The sequence below is a fragment of the Pimephales promelas genome, chromosome 9 (assembly GCF_988280905.1).
Source record: "Pimephales promelas chromosome 9, fPimPro1.hap1.1, whole genome shotgun sequence".
In the NCBI taxonomy this organism is placed as follows: domain Eukaryota; kingdom Metazoa; phylum Chordata; class Actinopteri; order Cypriniformes; family Leuciscidae; genus Pimephales; species Pimephales promelas.
Window position 1 is genome coordinate 23,512,794 of NC_142777.1, and position 26,071 is coordinate 23,538,864.

A 26,071-nucleotide genomic window follows, 5' to 3' on the forward strand; every position below is an offset into this window, starting at 1 on the left:
TATTAGACGCTTTAGGTGATCCTAAGGCGTCATCTGACTGACACTAAAGGAAAAGCCAGTTAGATGATGTTTAGGTCTGGGGTAGAGGTAGGGTTACACGCGATCCTAGGGTGTCATCTAACTGACGCTAAAGGGCGCCTAAAGCGTCAGATATTGAAGCATGGTCAAAATGCTTCCCAAGGCGTCAGTTAGGTGATGCCTTGGGGGTGAGAATGGGCTGCTTATTTTCACTGGGCTGGTTGCTTATTTGTCTCGCGAGATCTGGCAACACTGATGACAACAGACAAAGAACTGCAATGAACACAGAGCTTACACCTAAATGAACATCAAGTGCAAACATTAATTAACCCATGAGTAACCATAATAACTAATGAACGGACGCTGAGGAAACTGATCTAGAAATGGTGAAAAGCAACTCAAAGTCAAACTTTAGAAAGTAATGATGTTCTGGAAGATCAAGGAAGTTAAGGAGGTTAACTTGTGTCACCAACCTCTGGGGAAATAAGAGGTTCATTTTTCATTTTCTCAGTGTCACGGTGGATAAGAGGACTACGCTGAAAATGCCACATCTGACACTTTGTACAGCATGCCAGCTTTTAGAATAAACTGTCCTACATGGAAATAGAGCAGAACTGATTATAAATCTGATATGCAAAAAAGAAATTCAGTCACAACAGAGGCCTGTCTATCATATCTGGAATTACACAACAAATCATCTTGATAGAATTTCACAAATGAGTCTCCGGAGCACAAATCTTAAGGAAAGAAAACAAACTTCAGTTATTACTAATGCATCTCTAAGTGTGGCTGAGGGATCCTGAAGGAACTGAAAAAGACATGGGTGATCATTGAAGTTTCAGCTCATGTATTTTTGTGAAAAATATTGGCTACAGCTGTGACTTGGTTATTTTTTACTTCATGCCTAATTTATCTTGCTCGATAATGCAGTTGTAGAACGATTACATTTCTGTAGGATGCCTTGATGAGAATTTAAATGTGATGTATGGCATCACACCAAACAAAAAATGAGGGGGAAAACACCTGTTTCTTTGTTCCATATTTTGTTAACATCTCCATAATGAGAGCCACGAGGCATCCCAATTATCTCCTTCCGTTAATTCTGCAGGGGAGCTCAAATTGACAAAGATTAAATAATTATTAAGTCCTAAAATGAATAGTTTGAGGCAACATGTGCCAACTGGTTAAACATCAGTGATTATGTGTGGAATGCACCTGTAGGTAATTAAAATACTCTACAGTGAGTCAAGCCTAGAGTTCAGTAGGAAATACATTAAACAACAATCTTTTAGAGATAGCCAATTAATGAATGAATAATCACCCTGCTTTTCAGCAATCATTATTTATATAAAATAACAATAATTTTTTTTTTTCTAATTTGAACACATTAAAAACACCAAATGCACAAGTAGCCTATTCACAACCAAAAATATATATGGATAAAATGTAATTTATTTCACATTTTTGAAAAGCCCAGACTCTTGATGATTGTGGTTAAAAAAGTTTTATTCATTATTGATTGAATGTATTTTCCAGTAAAATTTCAACCACATCTCTCCTGTATGATAAAAAAAAAAATAAAAAAAAAAAAATAAATCAATAACATCCCAAATAAAATGCTAAAGTTTGTGAAAAAGTCAAGAAGTAGGTGAGAATGAAGAATACATTTTGCATTAAAATACCCCCAAAATAAGAAGTATCAACATTGTTATAGCAGAAACACAAAGACTCTCAAAGACTCTCTTAACTAATCAAAATCATCATCCTTATCAGTGAGAATATCTGTCATTAGAATATGCTTCAGCAATGTGTAAAACACCAGTTCAATCAACTCTTCAAAATCTCGCAGCGGTATAAATGGTAAATGTCTCACTTGAACTTTACAAATCTTTTACTGCTTATAAAATACTGCTCTCACACAAGGCCATAAAGGACCTCAGTGCTCTGTGCCTAATAAAACACGTCAAGAAAAAAAAAAAAAGCCAGAGAAATATAAGAGTTTCGATGGCCACACAGTGTGTCATGTTTCGCGGTACAATGGCAGTGTGCAGGGGAAGGCTGAATAGGTAGAGCTGGAAGCCATGTTCTGAAAGCCTGCAGTGATGAAGCCAAGAGCTCTAAAAGGTCAGCTTGACCCAGGAAGCCGATCAATATCTCCACCAACATCATCTCATGAGGAGTCTTTTTGTACTGTGTGTCTATAAGACAGAACAGACTATGTTGGGATCTTGTAGGCCTGGCTGATTTGCTTTTTTGTCCGTTCTATTAACACATAACAACTTAAAAGGATAGTTTACCCAAAAAAAACATCTCGGTTACATATGTAACCCTCGTTCCCTGAGTAGGGAATGGAGACGTTACGTCAGATGACGACGAATGGTGTTTCGCTTGGAAATCCTGTTTTTTTTTTTAGTATTACAAAACGAGCCAATGGCAAAGAAATGTATGTAAGGTATAGAGAACACTGGGCTGTCCAGCCGCAGGTGGAATATTTCAACCACAGGGGTGGCAAGCTGGCTCGCAAAGGGAAAGACACATGCTCAGAGAGACTTACAGTGGAAATACACATGTGGGGGTCACTCAGGGGAGGGACCATAAACACTGGAGGCGGACTGGATACGTGGATTGGCGAGAAATTGTAGACACCGGAGCAGGTCCAGTACTAGCTGTTTGAAGCAAGTACATGAGTGGACACAGGCTCCACTCGGAGATTGTAGAATATGACGAAAGTATTGGGTGTCGCCCAGCCTGCAGCTCTGCAGATGTCTCTTAGCGATGCACCATGCACTAGAGCCAAAGAGGATGCCACACTCCGGGTGGAGTGGGCAGTCACATAAAGGGGCCACGGTCGACCTTGCTGCCGGAATGCCAAAGCAATGGCATCCACTATCCAGTGAGAACCAGTGCAGTGCAACCAGCATAGACAGGAACTTAATCTCCACTGATTGAAGAGGCTCAAAGGGAGCACTCTGTGGGGCAGTTAGAACCACTGAGAGGTCCCGAGAGGGATTCAGCCTCCTCGCTCCTCTCAGGAACCTGACGACCAGGTCTTGCTTCTCTACGGAGTTACCTTCCAATGTATCATGGTGTGCGGCAATAGCGGCAACGTATACTTTGAGGGTGGAGGGAGAGAGCCTTCACTCCAACCCATCTTGAAGGAATGAAAGCACCGATCGAATATCTCCAGGGCTCTTCTCGTCGAGAAGAGCACCAGTTGATGTAGAGGTTCCACTTCAACATGTAGGTGTGTCTCGTGGACGATGCTCTAGCGGAAGTGATGGTAGCCACCAGCGCAAATTGACAATCATTCCTGAGCAGCTCGTCTCAGGAGCACCGCTTGGCCTGGCGTTTAGCATGGGGTGGTGCTGGAGAGGTCTGGGGTGCCTTCTTATGGCTTCCTGCAGGACCGGACCGGGTGAAGGCGTGGGAGCCGCAGGAGGGCGCCCTTTGGGGCGAGCAGACTGAGGCACCTGCCCGGCTGGCTGGGTGGAGGCAGCAGCGGGCTGACGGGGCAGGATGTGCTTTATGGCCTCAGTCTGCCTCTGAATAGTACTGTTGGGCAAAGTCCTCGACTGCACCACCGAAAAGGCCAGCCTGGGACATGGGGTGTCGAGCAGCCGGGACAACTCAGCGTCCTTCATCTCGGCCAGGTTCAGCCAGAGAAGTCTCTCCTGCACCATGGCTGTGGACGTCACCAAATCCAGGGAGCATGCGGTCACCTTTGTTGCCTGGGAGAGGGAGGTCGGTGGCGGCACGGAGCTCATCAAAGAGCCCTGGGTCTGTCCTACTCTCGTGCATGTCTCTGAGTATCTGAGCCTGGTAGACCTGCAGAGTGGCTATAGCATGCAGAGAAAAGCAGCTGCCTGTCCCACCACTCTGTAAGATTTCGCCACAAATGAAGACGAAAATTTACAGGCTTTGGATGGGTTCTTAGGCTCGCCGCGAGAAGCACTCTGAGGACACAGTTGCATTGCAACAGAGCGTTCAACCGAGGGGAGCCCAGTGTACCCACGGGCAGCTGCCCCATCGAGGGGAGGAAAGGCGGATGAAATCAGCGAGTGGTGACGTGTCGTCATCCAATGTAACTCGGAGTGAAAACAAAAAGGGAACAAACTATCATTTTTTCATCCTCATGTCGTTCCAAACCTGCAAGACTTTCTTCTGTGAATATCAATGTTTTTTGTTTAAACAATGAAAGTCATTGCGGTCCAAAGTCATTAAATTCATTTTATGGACAAAAAACAACTTTTTTTTTTTTTCAAAATATTTGTGCGTGTTCCACGGAGGAAAATTTCGCATTTGGAATGACATGAGGGTGAGTAAATGATGATAATTTTAGCCTTAGGCCCACATCCATTTATTTACAAATTTTGCACTAATTGAGGGGGACAATTTTGTTGAATGGATTTTAAATGAATTATATATATAGAGTCACACTTTTAGGATTATCAAATTAGCCAAATATGACAGGGGATATATAAAAAGACTCAATGATGGGCATTTGGATTTGGTGGAAATCTCTGGATATCCCATGCAGGCCTAATTGTGGGTGAAAGAATCATTAGCAAAGTATCATAATAAGTCCTTTTTTGTTACGTTACAGCACCATCATTCAAGCATACTCTTTGGCTTCACCTTAGTGAGACCCAATGGTTTGTGTTGGGGACAAATTAGCTCATTTGCCCATAACTGAGGTCAAATTTTCCTCCTTCCTGGGAGAGCTCACAAAGAAGTGGCAATCAAAACGTGGCGGCTCACTCCCAGGTCTCCGATGAGGTATGGTGCCTGAAACTAGGCGCAGCAGCTATGCAAGGTACATAAGGTGGGAAATCACAGAGCAAGATTATCAACAAGTTCATTTCAGCTATGTTCTACCAATCGACAACAAATCAAATTTATCCCTTACTCAGTCTCAGATTTACATCAGAGTATTTACACTATCGACACGTCTTTAAATGAGCTGATATGTTTCTTCAATATGCAGTGATGGAGAGAAAGGAGCAAAGTTGTTTACGGTGCACTGGATCCATCTTAATGAATAAGATCTTGCTCATTAGCTTGCTTCAACTCTTTTTTTTTTAGTAAGTATAAGGTAAAGGAACTTACAGAAATGCTGTATTTGTCATATCATAGAACATATCTGTGCAAAATCCTTGTAAAGAAACTCTGTGAGCTATTTCTTGTAAAGAAAATCAAGTTAGAGACAACATTGTCGAACACTGATATGAACTAAAATATTGCACACTCAGACAGAAGTAAACAGGTTTATAATATTGGCACAGGGCGAGTGTCGAATCAGACACGTGACTTCACTTTTTGTTTTTTAAATTCATGACATAAATTAACATTTCCCCCCCCCCCAAAAGAGTCCCACAGGCTTGTTATTGCAGCACATTTCCCCCCTCTTTTAAAATGTTTCGTCTTTCTTTAGAAAAGAGTTTTATTGGTGGCTATTCACTGAGAAGAGTCTTCGAGTGCATTTTGGCAGTACGGTGCGTCTGTTGCGGGCGAGCAGACAGACATAGGGGCAGACGGCAGGTGAACGGGAGGTCCGTGCGTTACATGTGACGCGTGCCGCTCCGTCAAGATGGTCACATGCCAGAGGCTCCCAGGCCCATGCTGGCCGCGTGGCTCATGCACGGCAGCGTCTGCACAGCTTTGGGGAAGTCATGTGTGACGATCCGCCCGTTCTCCCCACCGCTACCGTTCCCACTCATCCTGGTCAGCGTGGAGCAGCGCATGGCGTCGTTGATGGATTGCTGGGATGGAGATACAACAGCGTTAGACAGGAAAATGGAAATGTTTGAAAGATGCTCAATTTTAGTAGGGTGATGATTTAAGCATCTGCCTAATGGAGTATGCACATAAAATGTTTCGTCATGTGATGACTGGATAATTAGTTAGGCAACATTTGTGAGGTCTATGTCAACAGATTTTCATCTTTTGGGTTTCCTGACTTAATTGATCAGCATAATGGCCTAGAGGGCACAGCACAACCCCTTTAGCAAAGCAAAAAGATCAAACACTAATGAAACTAATGATGCATTTCACGAAACAATCCGATATTAGCAAAATTGTTATAATAAATAACAATAGTATCACTCATTTCCACTTGAAAACCTACCAATTCCACAACATACTTTAGGCTCATTGAGAAAATTTGCATCTACCTTCATTTTTGCAAAACTGATACCTATACACACTATTAACATCAGTTATGAACCCCAGACAGCAACATTTCAAAGTTAAATTGGCGGAAGTACATGGATTTTGGTGTGTTTGCACCACAGGAACTAGGATCGATTTTAGTAGGAACTCCTTTTGGAGGAACTAATTTAGCTCCTACTTCAGAGTAGGGTCTAATCCAACACTATAGGAACTATCCGTTACTGTACGCTGATAAACGAAAGTGATAATCCAACGCAACTAAAAACACTGATGTCCAGTGTCATCGACCCCATGGCATACGAATACTTTCTATGTATAACAGTATAATAACGTATTAGAAAGGACTGTTAGACAGATTGTAAACTAATGAACAAGGAGAATGGGAGCACTGTGTGGATCTGGCTGGCCGGCGTTCTCAGCACTATAAAAGTAAACGTCCGCCGTGCTGTTGAAATGAGCCACAACAAAAAGCACGACTTAAGTCAATTCAGAGTTCTTACTGGCGGTGCGAATGCAACCAGGAAAATGTTCCTAAGGGAACCTTTAGTTCTCAAGGAAGTTCCTAGAACTACTCATTGCAAAAGCCTCTTTAGTGTCGGCCCAGATCCGGCCAACATCTGGACTGTGAGGAATCCATTTGTACCAGATGTGAGCTGGATCTGGGCCGACACTATGTTGCTGTCTAGGACACTACTGGCAGTAAAGTCACTTTTATTCCTTTTTAAGCATATTGGCAGATTATCGATTAATAAAGATTCATTGGACATGCTATGACCTCAAAACATTTTTTACCATAGTGCATAATTTGTAAACTAATATTGTTTTATGTTTGCATCACATAATGAGCTCCGTATGGGTTTTTTGAAGGTAATAAACTGGCTTGGTCGCTCACCTGGTACAGCATTGCTCTTGCGATGTCCCGTGAAACAATAATAAAGCTCAAAGACATTTAGAAGCAATATAAAATGACATGGTTGCTTCAGCAAATGCAATTTCATCTCTCGAATTCTATTGTTAACACTATCAATTAGGTTTAGTATAGGTGCCAGTATTTTCAAATGCGATAGACCATTGACCTTTTAGCACCATGACAAAACATGGCCAGATTCACACAACTTTTGTTTCTAATGCATTTTTAGCGCCACTCACTGGACATTTCACTTTGAAAGTGTTGCAAAACGTGCAAGCAGCGACATTTTGCAGAAACGCTGCCACAGGCACGTTGTTACCCATGAGCCTGTGTTGCAATTCCATGCTGTGCTACCCATAATTGTACTGAGCACTCTGTTCAAAATGATTCGTGACCCTTATTTGCATTAAAGATGTGTTGTGGGCTAATTCTGTTGTGTTGTCAATTTTTAATTGCTTTGCTGCTGTCGTTACATTGTGCCCCCAAGGACCACCGTATTTAGGCCCTCAAAACCAAAGCTGACACTGTAAAGCATCTCTGACATGTGGGTAGACAATAAACAGTCTTGATAGGCGTGTAACACGATCTTAATTTGCTACGGTGGTGGGGAAGTGAGAAATGTCATCGTTTTATTGCTGCTGTTGTGAAGAGCAATCTGGTATTGTTGTCACAGCCAGTGGGTCTGAAACCTAGGTTAATGATGTGTCCCTTTAAATCGCATTTTTCCAATCTATGATTTCATTGCCCTACACTTCAAAGCGTTGGGGGATGAAGCTATACGCCTGATAGAGACTAATAAGTTTGCCCATAATGACTCAGATCCCTGCTCGCCTAATATGAAAAACGGACAGCTGTGAAATGTGACTCCTGTCAATTAAATTAACATAGCAAATCTATATTAATCTGTGCTATTATGGCTTTACACGAGTGTGTAATACCCAGCTAAATTTGCTACAAATCCTACTTTGGGTAATTGCCTGTCATAAAGATACTTGTTACAAAAATCATATTGAGGTATCTGTATATTCACAGAGTTGCGTTCAGCAATGACCTTTTTTTTGCAATGGGTTTCTTTGATTTGTCAGTTTGGCCTGAATAAAATAAATTATTACCTGATAGATACTTTTGATCAACTGTGCATCAGCACAGTGCATTAGGTACGATCTGACTTAGGTTTTAATGTATGAATGAGCACACAAGCTTAATTAAGCACAATCATAAATCTAGACTGACTATTTTTGGAGCCATGGTGGAAAACAGAGACCTGCAGTGTCTCCGAGGGAACACTTGCTCTGTTTCATGAATGAACAGAGACACGATGCATATAAACAAAGCTCTAGTCTATGGACAGAGAGGCTAGCAGCCAACGGGAAACTGAGGGGAGCAGGAAATAGAGGGAGAGAAAGAGATAAAGAGAGATTAGATTAGACGTTTTAAATAGGGCTGTCAAGATAAATGTTGTCTGCATGTTTACATACGCCAACAATTAAAAAAAAAATGATAAAAAACAATTTTTTAAAATATTAAAATAAAGAAAACACATTTAAATTAAAATGAATAAAATTGATGTATGCAATTAATTTTGATCAAATTAATCATAGCAATTTTTGCAGAATTATCAATTTATTTTCATTTACATTTTTTTGACAGGCCTAGTTTTAAAACAACAGAGTAAAAGAAACAGAAAAAGAAGAGGTTGTGGAAAAAAGGATGATATTGAAAGTGGGCAGCAGAAGCTTTGATTCTGGTGACGTTTAGATGGGGGGCAGTTTAGGCTGCTGTGTGGGCAGGATGTGGCCTAGTTTTCCGCGGTACTTGAGGTTCCTACCCCAGAGTGCTTTATATCTTAACAGTGTCGGGACCGTACAGGCCGTAACTCTGCAGCTCAGTGTAGCTGCTGTCTAAGGCGGTGCAGTGAAAGGCCTGAGTGGCCCGCGCAGACACCTTCATTCTGCGGGACTCTGTTCTGGACTTGTAGCAGAACTCCACCAGGGCCACCAGCATGGCCAGACCCAGACCACCGATCAGAATGTAGAAGACCCCAGCCACATTGCTGAGGCTAAGAGCACTGGTCTTGTCCTACAGGAGAAGGAACAGCGTTTTAGATGAGAGTTACTGTATACACAGCGTTAACAAATTCACATGGACAAAGACAATACACTTTATGCATTCATCACCGAACATCTAAACATAGACATAAACGCTAAAATAAGAACTGTCTAGAACAATGTTGCAAGTTTGCTAAAAATGTTTCCTGCTCAGACAAGACCTGACTATATAATATCATTAAAATATTAATAGATTTAGTTATATTCATAAATCAATAATATTATTCATTATGAATCCAATTATGTTAGTATAACGAATATAAATATATTATTATATTAAATTAAATACTATTATATTTACTATTAATATTAACTAATTCAATAAATGTTAATACTAATGATATATATATATATATATATATATATATATATAATATTAATATTAATATATAATATTAATATACTAATTAATAACCATTAAATTATAAAGGTTAACTATTTTAATATATAAAACATAAATCTTAAAACATGGCACAAATTGTCATTTAGGCCTTAGGAACATGCATTCATGCAGCAACACAGGCAGTCTGTGTTCACCTTTGACTAATTTAACACTCGTTTATTTATCCCACTAATTAGCATCTCCATAATTAAAATCTTTCAAAACATACACATACAGTATAACAGCTGCAAATGTTTATATTAGTGGTTGGCACCCATGCAGCTCAGGCCATGAATCTAAGGAGATTTGGATTTGTAGTTGTTCAAAGGTGATCATTTTCTTTATAAGGACAATAACAATCTAAGGAGCTTACTTGGAGTGGAACCTGTTCTCTAAGAAAGGCAGGTAACACTTTACAATAAGGGGTAACACTTTACTTGAAGGGGTGTGCATAAGACTGACATAAGTGTATTTCGCTCAATAATGACATTTTGAATGCAAATGACATTGTTTAAGATTTCTTTGTCAAGACATCTTGACATAAGCCAATACATCATAACCTGTCAGTGTCTTTGTCATGACAACTTGACATAAAATTAAGTTAAACTGTCATGTGGTTGGCTTTGACATTGGCTGTCATAAGGCTGTTATAACTGTGTCATGAATATTTTTCATGACCTCAACTGCAGTGGTACTAATTGAATTTATCATTAAAGAGTTATAATGGCTTCATGACAGGCAGTGTCAAAACCAACCACCTGATAGTTTAATGTAATGTTAATCAATAAAGCTAGGTGGTTTCTTAAGTTTTATAATTAATCTGCTCTGTCATGTTTATGACAGGTTGTGTTGTCTTAGTAATGTCAAGTTGTCATGACAAAGACACAGACAGGTTATGATGTATTGGTTTATGTCAAGGTGTCATAACTAAGACATCTCAAACAATGTCATATTTGCATTAAAAAGTGAATGACACTTAATAACAGTTGTCACAAACATGCATACAAACTTACTTATATGTCATGATTATGAAGGTGTCATGTTAGTCTTATGCACACCCCTTCAAGTAAAGTGTTACCCAATAAGGTTTCATTTGTTACCATTAGTTAACCAACATGAACTAACTATGATCAATACATATTTTACAGTATTTAATAATCTTTGTTAATGTTAGTTTATAAAAAATACAGCTTGTTTTGTTAATTGACAGTAATGCTAACAAATACAACTTTTGATTTTAATAATGTATTGGTAAATGTAGAAATTAACATTAACAAAGACTAATACATGTTGTAGAAGTGCAGTTCCTTATTAGTTCACGTTAAATAATGTAGCTAATTAATGTTAACTGATGAAACCTTATTGTAAAGTGTTACCGGAAGGCAAACTAAGGGAGGTGTGTGTGCCATGCAGGTGGGTTTGGTGCGGTGGGGGTGTGTGGCGACTGGGGCCTATGACAGCAGAGACAGCTGTCCACTGGGTTTGCATCCAAATACATGCACACTCCAAGGGCAGACAGAAGGAAGAACACAGAGGCTGAGAACCACAAGGGGGCTTGACTCTTACGGATGATCAGAGTCTCTCTCCAGAGCTCCATTCAGACCATCAGGCTATTTTAAACAAAGTGTGTGTAACATACAGCGAGTCATCCAGTCTATAATAATAGCCTTTTCGCCACACGACTCCTGGAGCTAGACATACTATTAATACAATTGAATTAATAATATAAAAATCATATTATATATTACCATTTTTAAATACAAAATTTCCCTGACTTATTCAAAACATAGGAAGAAACCTGTCAGCATTAAAAAAAACCAAAGGAATATGCTTACAATTTAATCTAATTTATTTAATCTTAGAATCTAATTAATTACATATACACAAATTTGTCATTTATGACATTTACTAATAACATACCACTCTTTAAACTTCATTATCACTGTTTTTACTGTATTTTTAAACAAATAAATGCAACCTTGGAGCATAAGAGACTTATTTCAAAAACATTTTTCATTTCCAACACCAATCTTTTAACACTGCAGGGTGCAAACTGCACACAACTTGACTTTCCATTTCCAGTGTGATGAATGAACAAGAAAAAAAAAAGCTTTTTTGATATTTTTTGACCTGACTGTCAAAAGGTAAGATGCTTTTACACAAAATTGAATTAAAAATGCAAAATGGCAGTGTCTACAACCAAATTGGTAACTGAACACCAGTCACATGTGGAAGAGGACATCATTTTGTATATTTCAGTACTAGCATGTTTGCTTGCAAGTTTAAACCTGTAAATCAGTAAGTAGTATATGAATATTCTAATACGAGCACAAGTTTTTCAAAATTAATTGAAGATACCAGCAGTTTCAATCTAAATCAAGCATAAAATATATTCACAAGCCTTTTAATTTGTCCTCTTCCAGCCCAAATCAAAGAATACAACTCTGGAGAGAGAGTAAGAGCCGGCCATGTCCAGATCCTTACTGAACCTTCTGAGAGGGTTCTGGGAAGGCTAAACTGAGGGGAACAGAGCAGGACCAAATGTGTGAACTGACCTTTCTTCCGGAGTCCTTGCTTCCACACTCCCCCTTATCGTACCACCATTTGTTTTTCAGTTTGTCTAAGACGGCTTGCTCACTGAGTTTCAACACCGCTAGGTTAACTGGGATTCTTCAACCAGGGAAATAACATAAATAACATTATCCATGTTATTTTATGTTATTCAGCACACATTAAACACATACCCATCAATATCAACTCAACTGTTGTGTTTTTTTTTTTTTTTTTTTTAATTGACTGCACACATATCAGAAACATGTTGGTAGTTCATTGTAAAAGTGATATGGGTTAATACTCCATCTAGCGATGCTTCCTTGCTCCCTGCTGCAAGATGTGCATTATTATATCACTTTGGGTAACCGGCAGACCGCAAACACTCCGTCTGGAATAACTTGAATGCGGTTGGCTATTATTGACTACTTGTCATGATATGCCATAATTTGATGAAAACTTGACTTGCTATTAATCAAACTACATTTGCTAGTAGTAGGCTCAATTGAGATCAGATTGTTTTTATCTAGAGTGTTTGGTCGGCGTGAGTTGCCGGTTACCCCCCCATGGTAGTGGTGGTTTTACCCGTTGGGTTTGTCACATTGGGGCTGACCTTGGAATCACCTCCTCCGCTGCCACACTCTCCCTTGTCGTACCACCATTTGTTTTTCAATTTGTCCAACAGGCCTTGTTCATTCAGTTTTAACACTGCCAGGTTTACTGGGTTTCTTGAAACAATAATGAAATAATATTTTGGTCAGTGTCAGCCCAGATAAACCATTTCAGAGACAGTGTGATGGGAGAACAAACTCAAACTGATTTGAACAAAACAGCCACTGCTCTATGTAAGTTGAAATGTTAAATGCATGGCATTTGCAGTGGTTTTGGCCTGAGTCTGTATATAAAGTATGTTAACGTGTTTTAATGGAGAACAATGCTTTTGTTAGTGGCCTTTGTGAAAGACAGGTTTTATAAAGCAAAAGAACAAGACAGAGGAGAAGAAAAAAGATGTCCTTAGATGTTCTTGGTTTTTGCTGTCTGCATTTGGTTCTTCCCTTTTAGGGAATTGTCACAATGTGAATCTAAAACATCAGACTAAAGACATTAGACAAATTCTTAAAGTGAGTTCATTCAAAATTAAAATTCTGTCATAATTTCTTCCCCGTCAAACCAAATTGTTTCTTTCCTTTTATTTCTTTTTTCCCTAAACAGAATACTTTCTTGAAATTGCTTATTCCAGAGAAGATTAATGGGGACCAATGTATAATATATAAATAGGCAAATACTTAATAGTATATGACTGGACTATTAAAGCTGTGATTATTATGTTTCTAGCATATTATATGTTTGGCAACAGTTCTTTAAACCCTGAATGGTGGAGTGTGTAGCTTTTCGTTTCTTAAACAACCATGTAGGAAGACATATCATGGCCATATTCCAGGATGATAATGTCAAGATTCATCAGGCTCAAACTGTCAAAGAATGTTTGGGAGAGAGCATGAAGAATCATTTTCACATATAAATTGGCACCTCTGAGTCCAGATCTTAAATTCATTGAAGAACTTTGGGATGTGTTGCAGTAGACTTTACTGAGTTCTTGACTCTTGCACTGTCAATACAAGATCTTGACCAAAAATTGATGCACCTCTTGATGGAAACTGCATCGTAATATTTATTTTAATCACGAAGTGCATCAATTTTTGGTGAAATTACTACGATTTTGGAAAACTGACTGGCTTGTCCATTTCACAAACAATGCTATGCACCATATTTTAAAATACACAAATTAAGAGCTGCAGCAGAAAAGTTTCTAAGTATGGACTACTTTTATGGTGCTTTTTGTCATTTTTGGGACTGGGTCACCATTCACTTTCATGGTTTGAAAGGAGCAGCATGAACATTCTACTCACATCTTCTCTTGTTGCGTTTTCATAGTAGCAATACCATTATACAGAACATGAGAGAGTAAATTACTATAAAAATTGAATTTTTGATTTTAACCCCCCCGCCCCCATGACTGATATCAAGAAACACATCTGAAGCGTGTCTCTCTTTTTTTCTTCTCCATCCTCAGGTCTTAAACAACCCATAGAGTTCAAAGGCACAAATATACATCTCCTCACGACCCACAGAATCGGCTGGCCGATCTGCGTTGTGAGCAAATGTCATCTGCAGCTCTGCCTCTATAGGGAGTGATTCTTTGGCTTGATAAAACCCAGGAATTCTTTCTAATCGCAGAAGTACGAGACAGAAAGAAGTCAGAGAGTGTCTCAGGAATGAGAAACAAACAGCTACATTCAGTTTGATGAGCATTTGCTTCAGGAGGTGGCAGTGCTTTGGGTGAGATGATTTCATTGACTAAACTCAAAGAATGGCACAGATGAATAGAGATAAAAGGGCGCACACATCAATCTTTAGGGCTGTCACATCCTGACTAAAACAAACCGATTTAAGGTATCAGTTTGAGATAAGACAAGGAAAATGTGGAACAGCTGTCAAAATGCACCAAAAAACAAACGATTATTCCATCAGTCAGTAAATTAACCTATAAATCACAAAGTGAAGTACAACAAGTTCAAAAGATCAATTAACATCTTTGTTAAGAAATTGTTCAGCAAGATGAGACTAGCAGACCATAACATAAAATAGTAAGGTGTAAAGCCTTTGATCAGAATAATTCAGTTGCAATGTTTGATTTTTAATTAGAGGGTTTAATGATTAGAGGATTAATTTGAATTTTTTATATATATATATATATATATATATATATATATATATATATATATATATATATATATATATATATATAGATTTATTGACGTTAAAAAAAAAAAAACTGTTTTTGCACCTGATCTGATCAGTATGGAACTTTGTTTCCGCTACTGAATAAAAAATACAAAAAGGTAATTGTGACTTTTTATGTTCAGAGATATAAACTCGCAATAATCAGTTGTAAAGTCAGAATTGTGAGATAAAAAGTCACAATTATTTTTTTTAACTATTTTATTCTGAGGCGTAAACAAGCTTTCAAGCCAGATGTCTCTAAAATAATACAATTGATTGTAAATAAAGGCATAACATGCAATATTCAGTAAAGATACACAGGAGCATTATTACATTTTGACAACTGCACCACATGGTTAATTCTGCAAATCACAAAAAATCTAAATGCTCAACTCAGTGTTTATTGATTTTAACAGAGAGAGTGAAATCCCCCATTGTCTTTTACATGTTGAAATAATGCAGTAGGTGCTCATCTAGAATGTACTGGCTCATGTAAACATGTCAGGAAGGGAGTTGCTCTCTCTCAAAATCAGATATACACAGCACAGCTGCTAACTCATCAGACATTGAAACACATTTATGAATCCATTTCCGAGCCTCTTTCGCTCTTGCTGTCAATGTAGTATTAAATTTAATTCGAGTCCTGCCCTAGGTGGCAAGATGGAAGTCAGTCATTTACATCTTGTATCTGACGTCTCTCTCTTTCCCACTCCATCCACCCTCTACCCCTGTTCCCTTTGCTATAAGGTGACCCAAAAAATGACTCTACAATTGCTATGAGGTCGTTTCCCCAAGGAGCTTATCTTATTAGAGAGAGATGGAGTTATTGAGGTTATTTCAACAGCTCCAAATTGCTCTTGCGAGGCCCTTTGCACTGCAATGAATGTAATATCATATATAATATCATGGGGGCCATGGTGTATTAGTCAGATGGGTACATTCAAGCACAATAAATGTGACGTTAATGATGGTGGTGTACAATTGAAATAACTGTTCACCTTATATTGCAGGGAATAAAAAAGAAACATGTTAATGTTGACATTCATCTTTAGAAGTGGCTTGCATAAGACTAACAACTGATTGCCCAATTTCTTTCATGCACAAGTCACTCGATGAGAATAGAGCTTTCGTAATTTGGAATGAAGTAGAGAAACTGAAATTAGCATCCAGTAGACCTATAGCTTCAAAGTGCCTGTCTTGAATAATGTCTGTGGTGTCTCAATGGGCTCTGCCAAGTGCCGCTGCTGTTTAATGAAAGGACAGCGAACGCACGTGTTTCCTAAAGGGGCTTCTGAAGAGGGCGCGTCATTTTCCTGTCGTTTCTTATGCAAGCACTTCTGGTGGAGTGTGTTGAAAACCCCTTCAAGCTACATGAGGTAGAGGCGGGATTTTGAACAGCTCTACACACACATGTTCACCCACACAACAGGATGTTCTGTTATAGCAGAGGCTGCTTAACACAGTACCTCTACCCTCGTCCTTGGTTCAAATGATCATGTATAACATCATTAAAAAGTCCTTCAAAAGAGAAACTAGATGAGTTCACTGAAGCCACACCAACTTGGCAAAAACCTCCACCTTATTCGCAAACCAGGCACTAATTTTTATTTTTTGTGTGTGTGTGTGTGTTGTGCCGCAAGTATTGAATTAAGTCACTGAAATTCTCAGCACAAACCTGTTGTTTTGCTATGAATGCGTCTTATTTGCAATCATGCAATCATCAAATGATGGAGAAGAGCACATATATTTCCACAAATTTCAAATATATTCAAATATACAGTATGTGTTGTGCTGTAACATGATAGGCATACTTATTTTAATGAATTCCCATCTGTTTCTCTTTTCTTTTTTATTTAACCACATGATGAAAACTTAAGCCAAGCAAAGGTGAGCATAACTCCTTTAGTAGCCTCTACCAGAACTGAACCACGATCTGATGTTATTTTCATAATGGTCAAAAACAGTCAGCACACAGTGGACAGCTGGCTTTACCTGAGAGGTGATCCTTTGGGGGTGGCGATGCCGTAGCCTTTGGAGTCGAGGTTCCCTCCGACCTTCATAGTGTCGCAGGGTTTTCGCTGCTCGATGTACTCATTCATGGTAGACTCCAGCAGATAGGCATACTTTCCCTTGGACTTCCTCACCCGTATAACTCCTTCATCTGTGGTTTTCACAAACACTGAAGGGTCTGCTGATTTCATGTAGGACCACATCTTTTCAAAGACCGCAATCTTTGACCTCTAAAAGAGGAAAGAAAGTGAAATATTATGCATTTGCACACGTGTGGTAACGTTTGAATTACCTCTCATGTAGCTGTTTATGAATGTAAAAATCTAAAACGTTTCAAAGATTAAAAGCACATGATAGATGGAGTCATCGTTTCCCAAAAGAACGAACCGATTCTGAACTGCTTGAAAAAGTCTCGCCGCCTTACTCCCTAAACAAACCTACATATGTTTGTAGCATATTAGCATAATGCCAGTCTATGATCTTCAATGGCTTTCCAAAAGAGGCCGCTCTCAAACACTGCAGTTGTAGCTGAGGTCTGGAAGTGTGTTGTCAACATGTTGAGAAGACGCTGTTTTCTGCGCTGCGAAAGCATGTCCACATTGCATGCATTTCAAAAGAATGAGGACTCGGGCTCATGTTGATATGATAAAACAGAGGCTAGCGTTACTCTTTGTATCATTGTGTATTGAAGCACTGAGAAAGCCTCTGGAGCTGAAATTCAGTTATGGTAATGGTCATTTCACTACACACTGTGAGTGGTAAACCAATCACAACAGACTGGCCCACCTGATTTCTCACATTTCACCTCATTCATGGCACCTCTCACCCTAAAAAACTCCTTGGTGGAGCCGGCGTCTAGAGTCCCATAAGCAATCTCCGTCTGTTTGGCCAGATCCTCTGCACTCTCGATGGGGGACACCATCCTCTCCACTGTGAGAAAAGCAGCTAGGTTGGCTGTGTATGAGGAGATGATGATTAAAGTGAAGAACCACCACACACCACCTACGATACGGCCAGAGAGAGACCTGTGGAAACATACACATATATGTGAATGCAAATATCCTCAGTAACTTTAAGTACACTTAATATGGCATGTTTTAAATCTGTCTTTGCATTATAAAACTCAAAACCCAAACCAATTATTTTAGAGTAACAAAACAAAACACACAATTGGTTTCAAATATATATATATATATATATAGTATTTTTGACAATTTCTTGTTCTCAGATGTTAGTGTAACATGGCCATAGTTAATGCAAATATTTATCAAATTTAAAAATTAATATACAATTTTCAAACTTTACATATAATGTTGTGGTGCCTAAATTTACTTCTAACATTTAAAATGATTGATTTTAATTGACAGTCAAAAGTTTGGGGTCGGTATTTATTTATTTTTTAATGTTTTTGAAAGAAGTTACTTATGCTCACCAAGTCTGCATTTATGTAATCAAAAATACAGTAAAAACAGTAATATTATCAAATATTATTACAATATAAAATAACTGTTTTCTGTTTTCATATAATATATTTCATAACAATGTTGATACAACCTGAATGGTAGTGCACATAGACAAAACATTACAGAAAATTAACGATCAATTATCAGTCAACGAGAATTATCAGAGTATCAGAGAGAATTTCACTCAGGAACTGAATATTTTGTATCTGTGCTGCTAAATAATTCAGAGAAAATAATGGAAATCACATGCTCAAATGGAGATCAATTATAAGTTTATCAAGTGTACCCATTCAAAAAAATTTCATTTCTGTGGAGCACTGAAGATTTTCTTAATCCTAACTGCATTACAAATACTGGCCGGCATGTATTGTAGCTTCTCAATGCACACGTTGATGCTTACAGTGGTCGGTGGTCTAGTCTGTTTGATACACTGCTCTCTGACTCCACTCAGCTAAGTGAAATGTGCTGAAACGAGATAAGGACCATCACAATACAACTCACCAGCAGCGCATTAGAAAGTTGCCAGTATGTTAAAGTGATACATGCATGTTAATTGTCAGCGATTAATGGTGATGAGAGCACTCAGCTGCCATTGTAATTGCACTTAAACCAATAATAATAATAATAATAATAATAATAAACCCTGTCAACAACAATTTTGTACACAACATGGTGTGTGAAAAAAAAAGTTCCAGGGAAAATAGCAGTTCGATGTGTAGTGAAACAAGAAAAGCTGCTTTGATAAAAACACACAAACAAAAACAGATGCACGGTTTAATTTAAGCTGTGAGGGAGGTGAAACCCATGCATCGCGATGAAAGGCTGTCAAGATTGCAACAGGCAAGATCCTGTGAACCCTTTGAATCTGAAGATATTGTCAAAAGGGTAAACAAATTATTTAAGAGAAAGAGCATAATGGACATTTGATTTTATTCTTTTTAAGGATGGACTGAAATATCTCTGTTTACAAATTCCAATTTTACAAGGTGAAAATAAAAGGAAAAACAACTTCACCCCTGGCAAAACTGCATGTGACAAGAATATTTTTTAAGCATATCTTAGTTTCTGCCAGATCTTTGGGGGTGGTCTCTAATCCAAATGCCTGAAAGAGGCTCAGACAGGCATATGAGATCAGTTTAATGTCTCTGAGGGAGTTTTAAACGGTCTACCTGCAGGACTAGAAGGCATTAACCGAGTTCCTGGCAGCCGGGTGGCATAATCTTCTCTCTCTGCATGAGTAAAGGGTGGGGTTAACTGTCTACTAGTGAATCCACCTTGATAGGTGATAGCCAGGATTTCATTTGAAAAAGTTTTCACAAATCGTTACAAAAAAGCAAGCAGCACATTGAATTAAATGTGACATTTCAAAGTAGAAAAGCTTAAATAGTATTTTCATCCAATAATTTTTATTTAAAACTTTAGAAAATAATTTAGTTTTACAGTGTAGCTAACAGGTCTATAGAGCAACTAGGGATGCACTGAATTGAAAATTCTGGACCGAAACTGAAAACAAAAAATATGGATGCACTTGGCCAAAAAACGAAACCGAAAATGACTTTTATTATATATATTTTTTAATATATATAGCTAATTGTATTATTATTAAATGCAATAATTCATCTGATTTAAAAAAACAAAACAAAATAAAAAAAAACTATTATTATCAGAGCATGTGAGCAGAAAGCAGGGAGTGGATCAGTGAATGATTGTAGCGTCGTTTTACCAGGGTTGTCCAGCAAGGCTATACACAACGTGTTTCAGCACAGGGCTATTGCAAACAGAAACAAGTACAGCAGGAATACAGAGAAATTTCATGTCCGCACGTTATTTGAGCCGACTTTGCTTTCCTGGTGAGCGTGATCGGTACATGAGTGGAGCATTTGGGCTGTGAGCGACAGAGCAGAGCGCACTCTCACACACGGAGCAGAAGATTAAGCAGAGTGGAGACACACACACATGGAGTGGAAAGCGGAGCCACTGAGATTAACAAACTGTTACGAAACATGCAGATCGCAGAACACGAAGGGCATATTTTTATGGAAGCAGAATAGTCTCGATTATAATTCACTGCATGTACACAACACAGCTTTTAATTTTTGTTAATGTTAATTTGAACATTTACTATTACTTCATTAAAATGTTGTTAACATTAGTCTACTGATGACTGGATTGAGCACAATTCATTTGTTAACTTTTTACTTGATGTATTGCACTTAATATACTTTAAAAGCAAAGAAGACTGACTGGATCGCACAACTCTGGAAGAGACGTTTATTTTTCTGTACTGAATGTTGCTTCATACTTAAGATTGTCAGTTCATGATCTTCATATCATAACAGGAACATTCATCATGATCAAGTCATTTAAATATATTTGATTCCCAAATTATTTAGAAACTTTCAAATTAATAAAAGATGTACATCAACTGTAACTATGTCTTTGAATCTTTTTTATTCTGACAAGAACATTTAATAAGGCATGCATCAACCTCTTGTTGAAACAACTGTCAAAATGGATGGCTTGCAAAATGACTGTTTAGAAAGAATTCAGTAGGAATGGTTAGATCACAGTACTGGCTGTCTGCAACTTTATACATCACCCGTCTCGGAAATCTGAAACAATAAAACTACATAATATGGCAGCTTAAAACAAAACAGATGTCTCCATGCATGTCATTGCATAGGCTACATCATCAGATGGATGAAAATCCATCAATACTAAAAATACATGTTTATGTTCACATGTGGACCAAACAGCCTCTTGTTGAAACAAGCACACAGTCTTATACCTTTGTCATTTTGTCCGATTACCCAAAAAGTAAATAAAAAAATAAAAATCTTCAAATCAAAGTTTTTTTGTGATTCACCTCATAGCTGATTGGCTTGGTTCATGGCTTTAAAATCCCATTGAGAAAAAAAATAACAACTTCTGGAACCAGGGCTGCTGAAAAAGGGAGCATGAAGCTCTGTTGCAGCCTATTGAGATTGATTTAAAAATCCAAGATTCTTACTCATGCCTATAATTCATTTCCGTGTTCTCTCATTGCGTGAAATGTGTTTACAAATTCAGTTGTGTGCAGAAAGCTATGTAAGCACCTACTGTAGGATAGGAAATTTATTTGCTGAATGGTTTACAACACAGCAGTATTATAATGTAATGATGGTGGTAAATCAATACCAGGCTGCACCGTAAAAATGATTCAGGACAGGAGTTGCCAAAGTGTTTTAAGTTAGTGCTAAACTGATCTCATGAAGATGCTGATGTGTTGTGTCTGCAGTTTATTTAGCTTCATAATTCATGTTAGCTAATTACCCTTAAATACACTATAGATATTCGGACAAATACACAGCATGCCATATTTACAACACCAAGTAGTGATAATCAAATGTGAAGGCATACTGAAGTACATTTAGTCGTGAAAATAAAATGGATGACTCAATACTAAGGGATATCTTTGATTAGTAATGTCAGCATTGCAGTCACCATATTCTGATTAGAAAAGCTTATTGAAACACTGCAGAATGCTAGACACAGTAAATGTGAACCATCTTAACTTAACATGAAAAAAAAAAATATATATATATATATATGATGAAAAAATATAAATTAAAAATAATATAAAATAAGTATATATATATATATAAAACCAATAAAAGGCACAATCAAATTACTAAAACTTAAATATCCGTTTATAATACTTAAATAATACTTTTGGCTGGAATTACTAAAAATAAATACTATAATAATAAATAATACTAAAAATAATGCTAAAAATAACACTGGTTGTAACTATTGTATGTTATTTATTGTTTAAATGATAATTAGTTAATGCATCTTTAAATATTTAGAAACAAAACTAATATATTTTCAAGTATTTCAATGCATTTCAAAATATTTAGAATATTTTTTCCCCTTTTACATTTTTTGTTGGCAATAACCGTTATATTTATATTAAAAGAGCTTTGTTTTGAAAGGGGAAAAAAAGTAGCCTGTGGTGTAAAACAACAGCTTTTAAGCTCAAGCGGAAGCCTTTTCCAATCGGCCGTATCAGAATGTAACTGAATGAACGAAAACACAAGTGCTAATCCATAGTGCCCATTTCAAGTATGTGCACTTTAAGCAAATCTTTTAATCACCTAATATTCATGAGCCAAGCTAATAACATGTATATTTGCCTCCCAGTTTCCAGATAATTCCTACACCCCTGAAAAAAAAACATCAGTGGGCTGTGAAAAAAGCCCAAGTCAAACTCTCCAAATACACCACAGGCAAAATATGCGCAGGAGGCTCGGGCACCAGAAATTTGAAGCTGGCAGAGGGAAAAATGCAGCTTAGTGCTCTGATGTTGTTTGACAGCTTTTGCCAGGCGCTGTTTGAAGCGGTGTGAAGCTGACACACTGATCTCATTCCTGGTCACATGTCAGAATCTTTCCATGCTTAAATCCAAGCTGCCGCTCCCTCTTCCTCAAGAGGTCAGTATTTACGCTCTGCATTAATGGAATGAGATGATTATGCAAATAACATTTACTGCAAACGACTGCAATTAAATGAGAGAAAAAACTGTGAGTGATTTCCCTAATGTCTGCATAATATAGGCTCATTGCAGAGCACATGCATGTGACTCGGTATGTAGAGATATGATACTGCTGTGTTTTATTTGTGCACTTTCAGTTTTTATAAATCTCAGAGATCATTATAAAACACGCTTGGCTCGAGTCTCTTATTTAGATGGATGTGTAAGTGTCTTATGAAATCCATTGCCGAGATAGAACTGCCCTCCTGTGTTATATAAATTAAATAGCCATAATCTTCTGCACTGCCCTGTTCAAGATAACTTACTACTGCAGGTGGCCCAGATATTTGTGGCTATTGACTCTCCCTGCAACAGCACACACACACACACACACACACATCTAGAACCAGCATTAGATACAATATGCACCTAAAAACACAAATCTTCCCCTGATAAATCATGAAAACCAATGAAAGCCTTACATTCTTATGCAAATTATGACTTTACAGACACTAATAGGGCACATAAACCCGTTTAAAATACACATAGCTTTCCATAGTGGGGACGTTTTATTGACATGCCAGCTAATTACATTTTCTATAGAGAAACCTCCGTCACATAAACCTTTTTGCACTCTCACTGTTTCCCATTATTTTTCCATTATTGTGGGGACATTTGGTTCATATAATGTAGGCTAAACCTGCCTCTCCCCCACACACACAAGCGGATGGTGGTACTCAGTCAGCAGTGCTCTCACACTGTGAGCTGTGCCACTCCAGAGGAAACACCCATGTCTTTCAGCGTTGCCATGGCAGCACTCTCTTCTCTCCAAACAGGCGGCTGAGATGGGTTTTGTCACTGAGCAGCTTTCTGTCCACACTGAACTGACTGAAACCCATCTACAGCCAGCATGCTTCTGTGTAGCTTGGAGGAGCCCACTGTTTGTTCGCTGAATGTTTTATTTTTTTTCATCTGTCTTACATTGAATTGAATATCTGTTATTCGAAACTCTAAACTGTCTCTACCCATCTGGTTCTGGTTCATTTTATATTCAAAATGTCTTATGTCTGGTACACATTGTACGATTTTGGGCTGTCCAAGATGAAAGATGACCAATCGTGGCGATTTCTGTGGTTGTGGTTCCTAAACGGTGGTCCTACGTCGTATAGTGAGAAAGGTTCAAAGACATGTCGTTGTCACGGTCTTGTGACCAAAGACAGCCTGCGATCATTTTCTGATAGTGTCAGAAATTTAGCATGATCATCTCATCATCATTGTGTTTGCTGGTATAATCTATGTACAATCTACTAATAAAAATGCAACATGAAATGGCATATTAATCAACAATCTAAAACTTAAAAATACTTGCCTCCAAGCTATTCTTTTTCAGCCCTCCCCTTTTTTTAGCTCACATAAAAACGTCTCAGGTTACGTATAACACTGGCTCCCTGAGAGGGAACGAGAGCTGCGTAGAATGTGGTGGGAACGCTCTGCGTGATTACGTCGTGAAGCACATAACGATGACACCGACTCGGGAGAAAGAAAGCTCGCAAACGTCTCTTTAACCGAAGGACCTGTCATACTATGATAATTAATACCCAAACATTACTATAGTTAGACATCTGGGGATTAAACACATAAAATACAAACCGGTTTATTCCACAATCTCGACACCTCAGTGTGGAGATAAGGAAAAAAAAAAACGCAGTCCCCGACGAGGAGGCTGAGATAAAGAGTTTTTTTTTGTTTTGATACATTTCATCTAAAAAAAATAAAAATAAAATAAAACACTTCTTTATTTCCAATACCATTATTTTCGGCTGGGCAGTATTTAACTGGCAACAGCGCAGATCAAACCTCCTTTTTAAAAAGCTCCTCTTTTTTCAGCAGAGATACGAGCTGACTTATTCATTTATTCATTGAAAAATCAAACATCTGTCTTTCTCTTAATCTTTTTATTTGTTTTGTACTATTTTTCTTTTTAAACAAAACACTAACGATACCAATTCCTCAGAACTGGAAATCGCTAGATCTGGCATGTGAAAGCTGAGAAAGGGCAGCAGAGCCCGTCTCAACCCCCGCTGTCAGATCCGTTTGCGAACCCCGAAATGCGAGTTGTCTCCGCGCCTCGGCAACAGAGAGACCCGCGTGGGGAACGCGAACCGAACCGTCCTCCTCTAAAGAACGCCCGGCGGGAGCGGAGCGTCCCCGCGGACAGCTTCTCGCAATACTTACAGTCAGCTCCCTCGAGAACTGACTGCTGGCATGCTCCACTCCCAAACAGCAACATAATAGCTGATGTGTGTCCCCACCCGTGAAGTAACGAGGGCAGGGAACAACACAACGTCTATGATCTTGCTTGCTAGCCATAAAGATAGATAGTGATATGTATATATTGGGCTTTGACAAACAACAATAAATAGACAAGGACAGATTTCACAGAGAGCGCTTGCTGAAGGTTCAGAAGCTGGTGCGGTCTGACTTCAGGGGTGCTTTTATAGTTTCCTGGTCTATGACGTCATCCGCCTTGACGTTTCGGGCTTCCATTGGACTGATTTTACATGTGCTTCACGACGTAATCACGCAGAGCGTTCCCACCGCGTTCTACACAGCTCGAGGTTCCCTTGAGAGAGAGAACCACAAGTGCCAATGTGTGATTCATCTTGCTCTATTTGTTTACCACTTGTGCATGCTGCTTTATTCTTCTAAACTAACTTGCGTCGTAGCCTACGATTCAATAGATGTCATCATCGTACAGTCTAATACTGTAGGCTACATGACGTTCCCAGATCCATGTCAATGATCTTATAGGATTGTCGAAATCACACAGTCTGTAGCAGGCATAACAACATTCAACAGAGGACCAATACTTTGGTAACTCTGTCTGAACCAAGTAATTAAGTAAGTAAGAAAACAATCAAATTATTAAAACTTAAGCTAAAATAAAAAGAAAAAAAGCTAATTCAAAATAATAATAAATACTATAATAATAAATAATACTAAAAATAATGCCAAAAATAACTCTATTTTGTTGTAACTATTGAATGTTATATATTGTTTAAATGATAATTAGTTAATGTATATTTAAATAATTAAAATATAATATAATAATATTATCAAGCATTCATATTTTTATGCATTTTAAAATATATAGAATATTTTTTA

The 26,071-nt window shown here is 38.2% G+C and overlaps 1 protein-coding gene across 2 annotated transcripts in view; it reads right to left on the reverse strand.

Moving 5' to 3' along the window:
- Window positions 1-1,506: 1,506 nt before the first annotated feature.
- The window catches only part of gria1a (glutamate receptor, ionotropic, AMPA 1a), a 75,417-nt gene continuing 50,852 nt past the window's right edge, over window positions 1,507-26,071 (reverse strand). The window contains exons 12-16 of one of the 2 annotated variants that reach the window (XM_039664584.2): window positions 17,757-17,955; window positions 16,913-17,160; window positions 12,142-12,256; window positions 9,041-9,175; window positions 1,507-5,777 (exon numbers count right to left, since the gene is read on the reverse strand). In XM_039664584.2, the coding sequence (XP_039520518.1) occupies window positions 5,610-5,777; window positions 9,041-9,175; window positions 12,142-12,256; window positions 16,913-17,160; window positions 17,757-17,955 (865 nt within the window). In that variant the 3' untranslated portion in view covers window positions 1,507-5,609. Of the gene's footprint in view, window positions 5,778-9,040; window positions 9,176-12,141; window positions 12,257-12,749; window positions 12,865-16,912; window positions 17,161-17,756; window positions 17,956-26,071 lie in introns of both variants that reach the window. The other variant, XM_039664582.2, reaches the window with a different exon arrangement.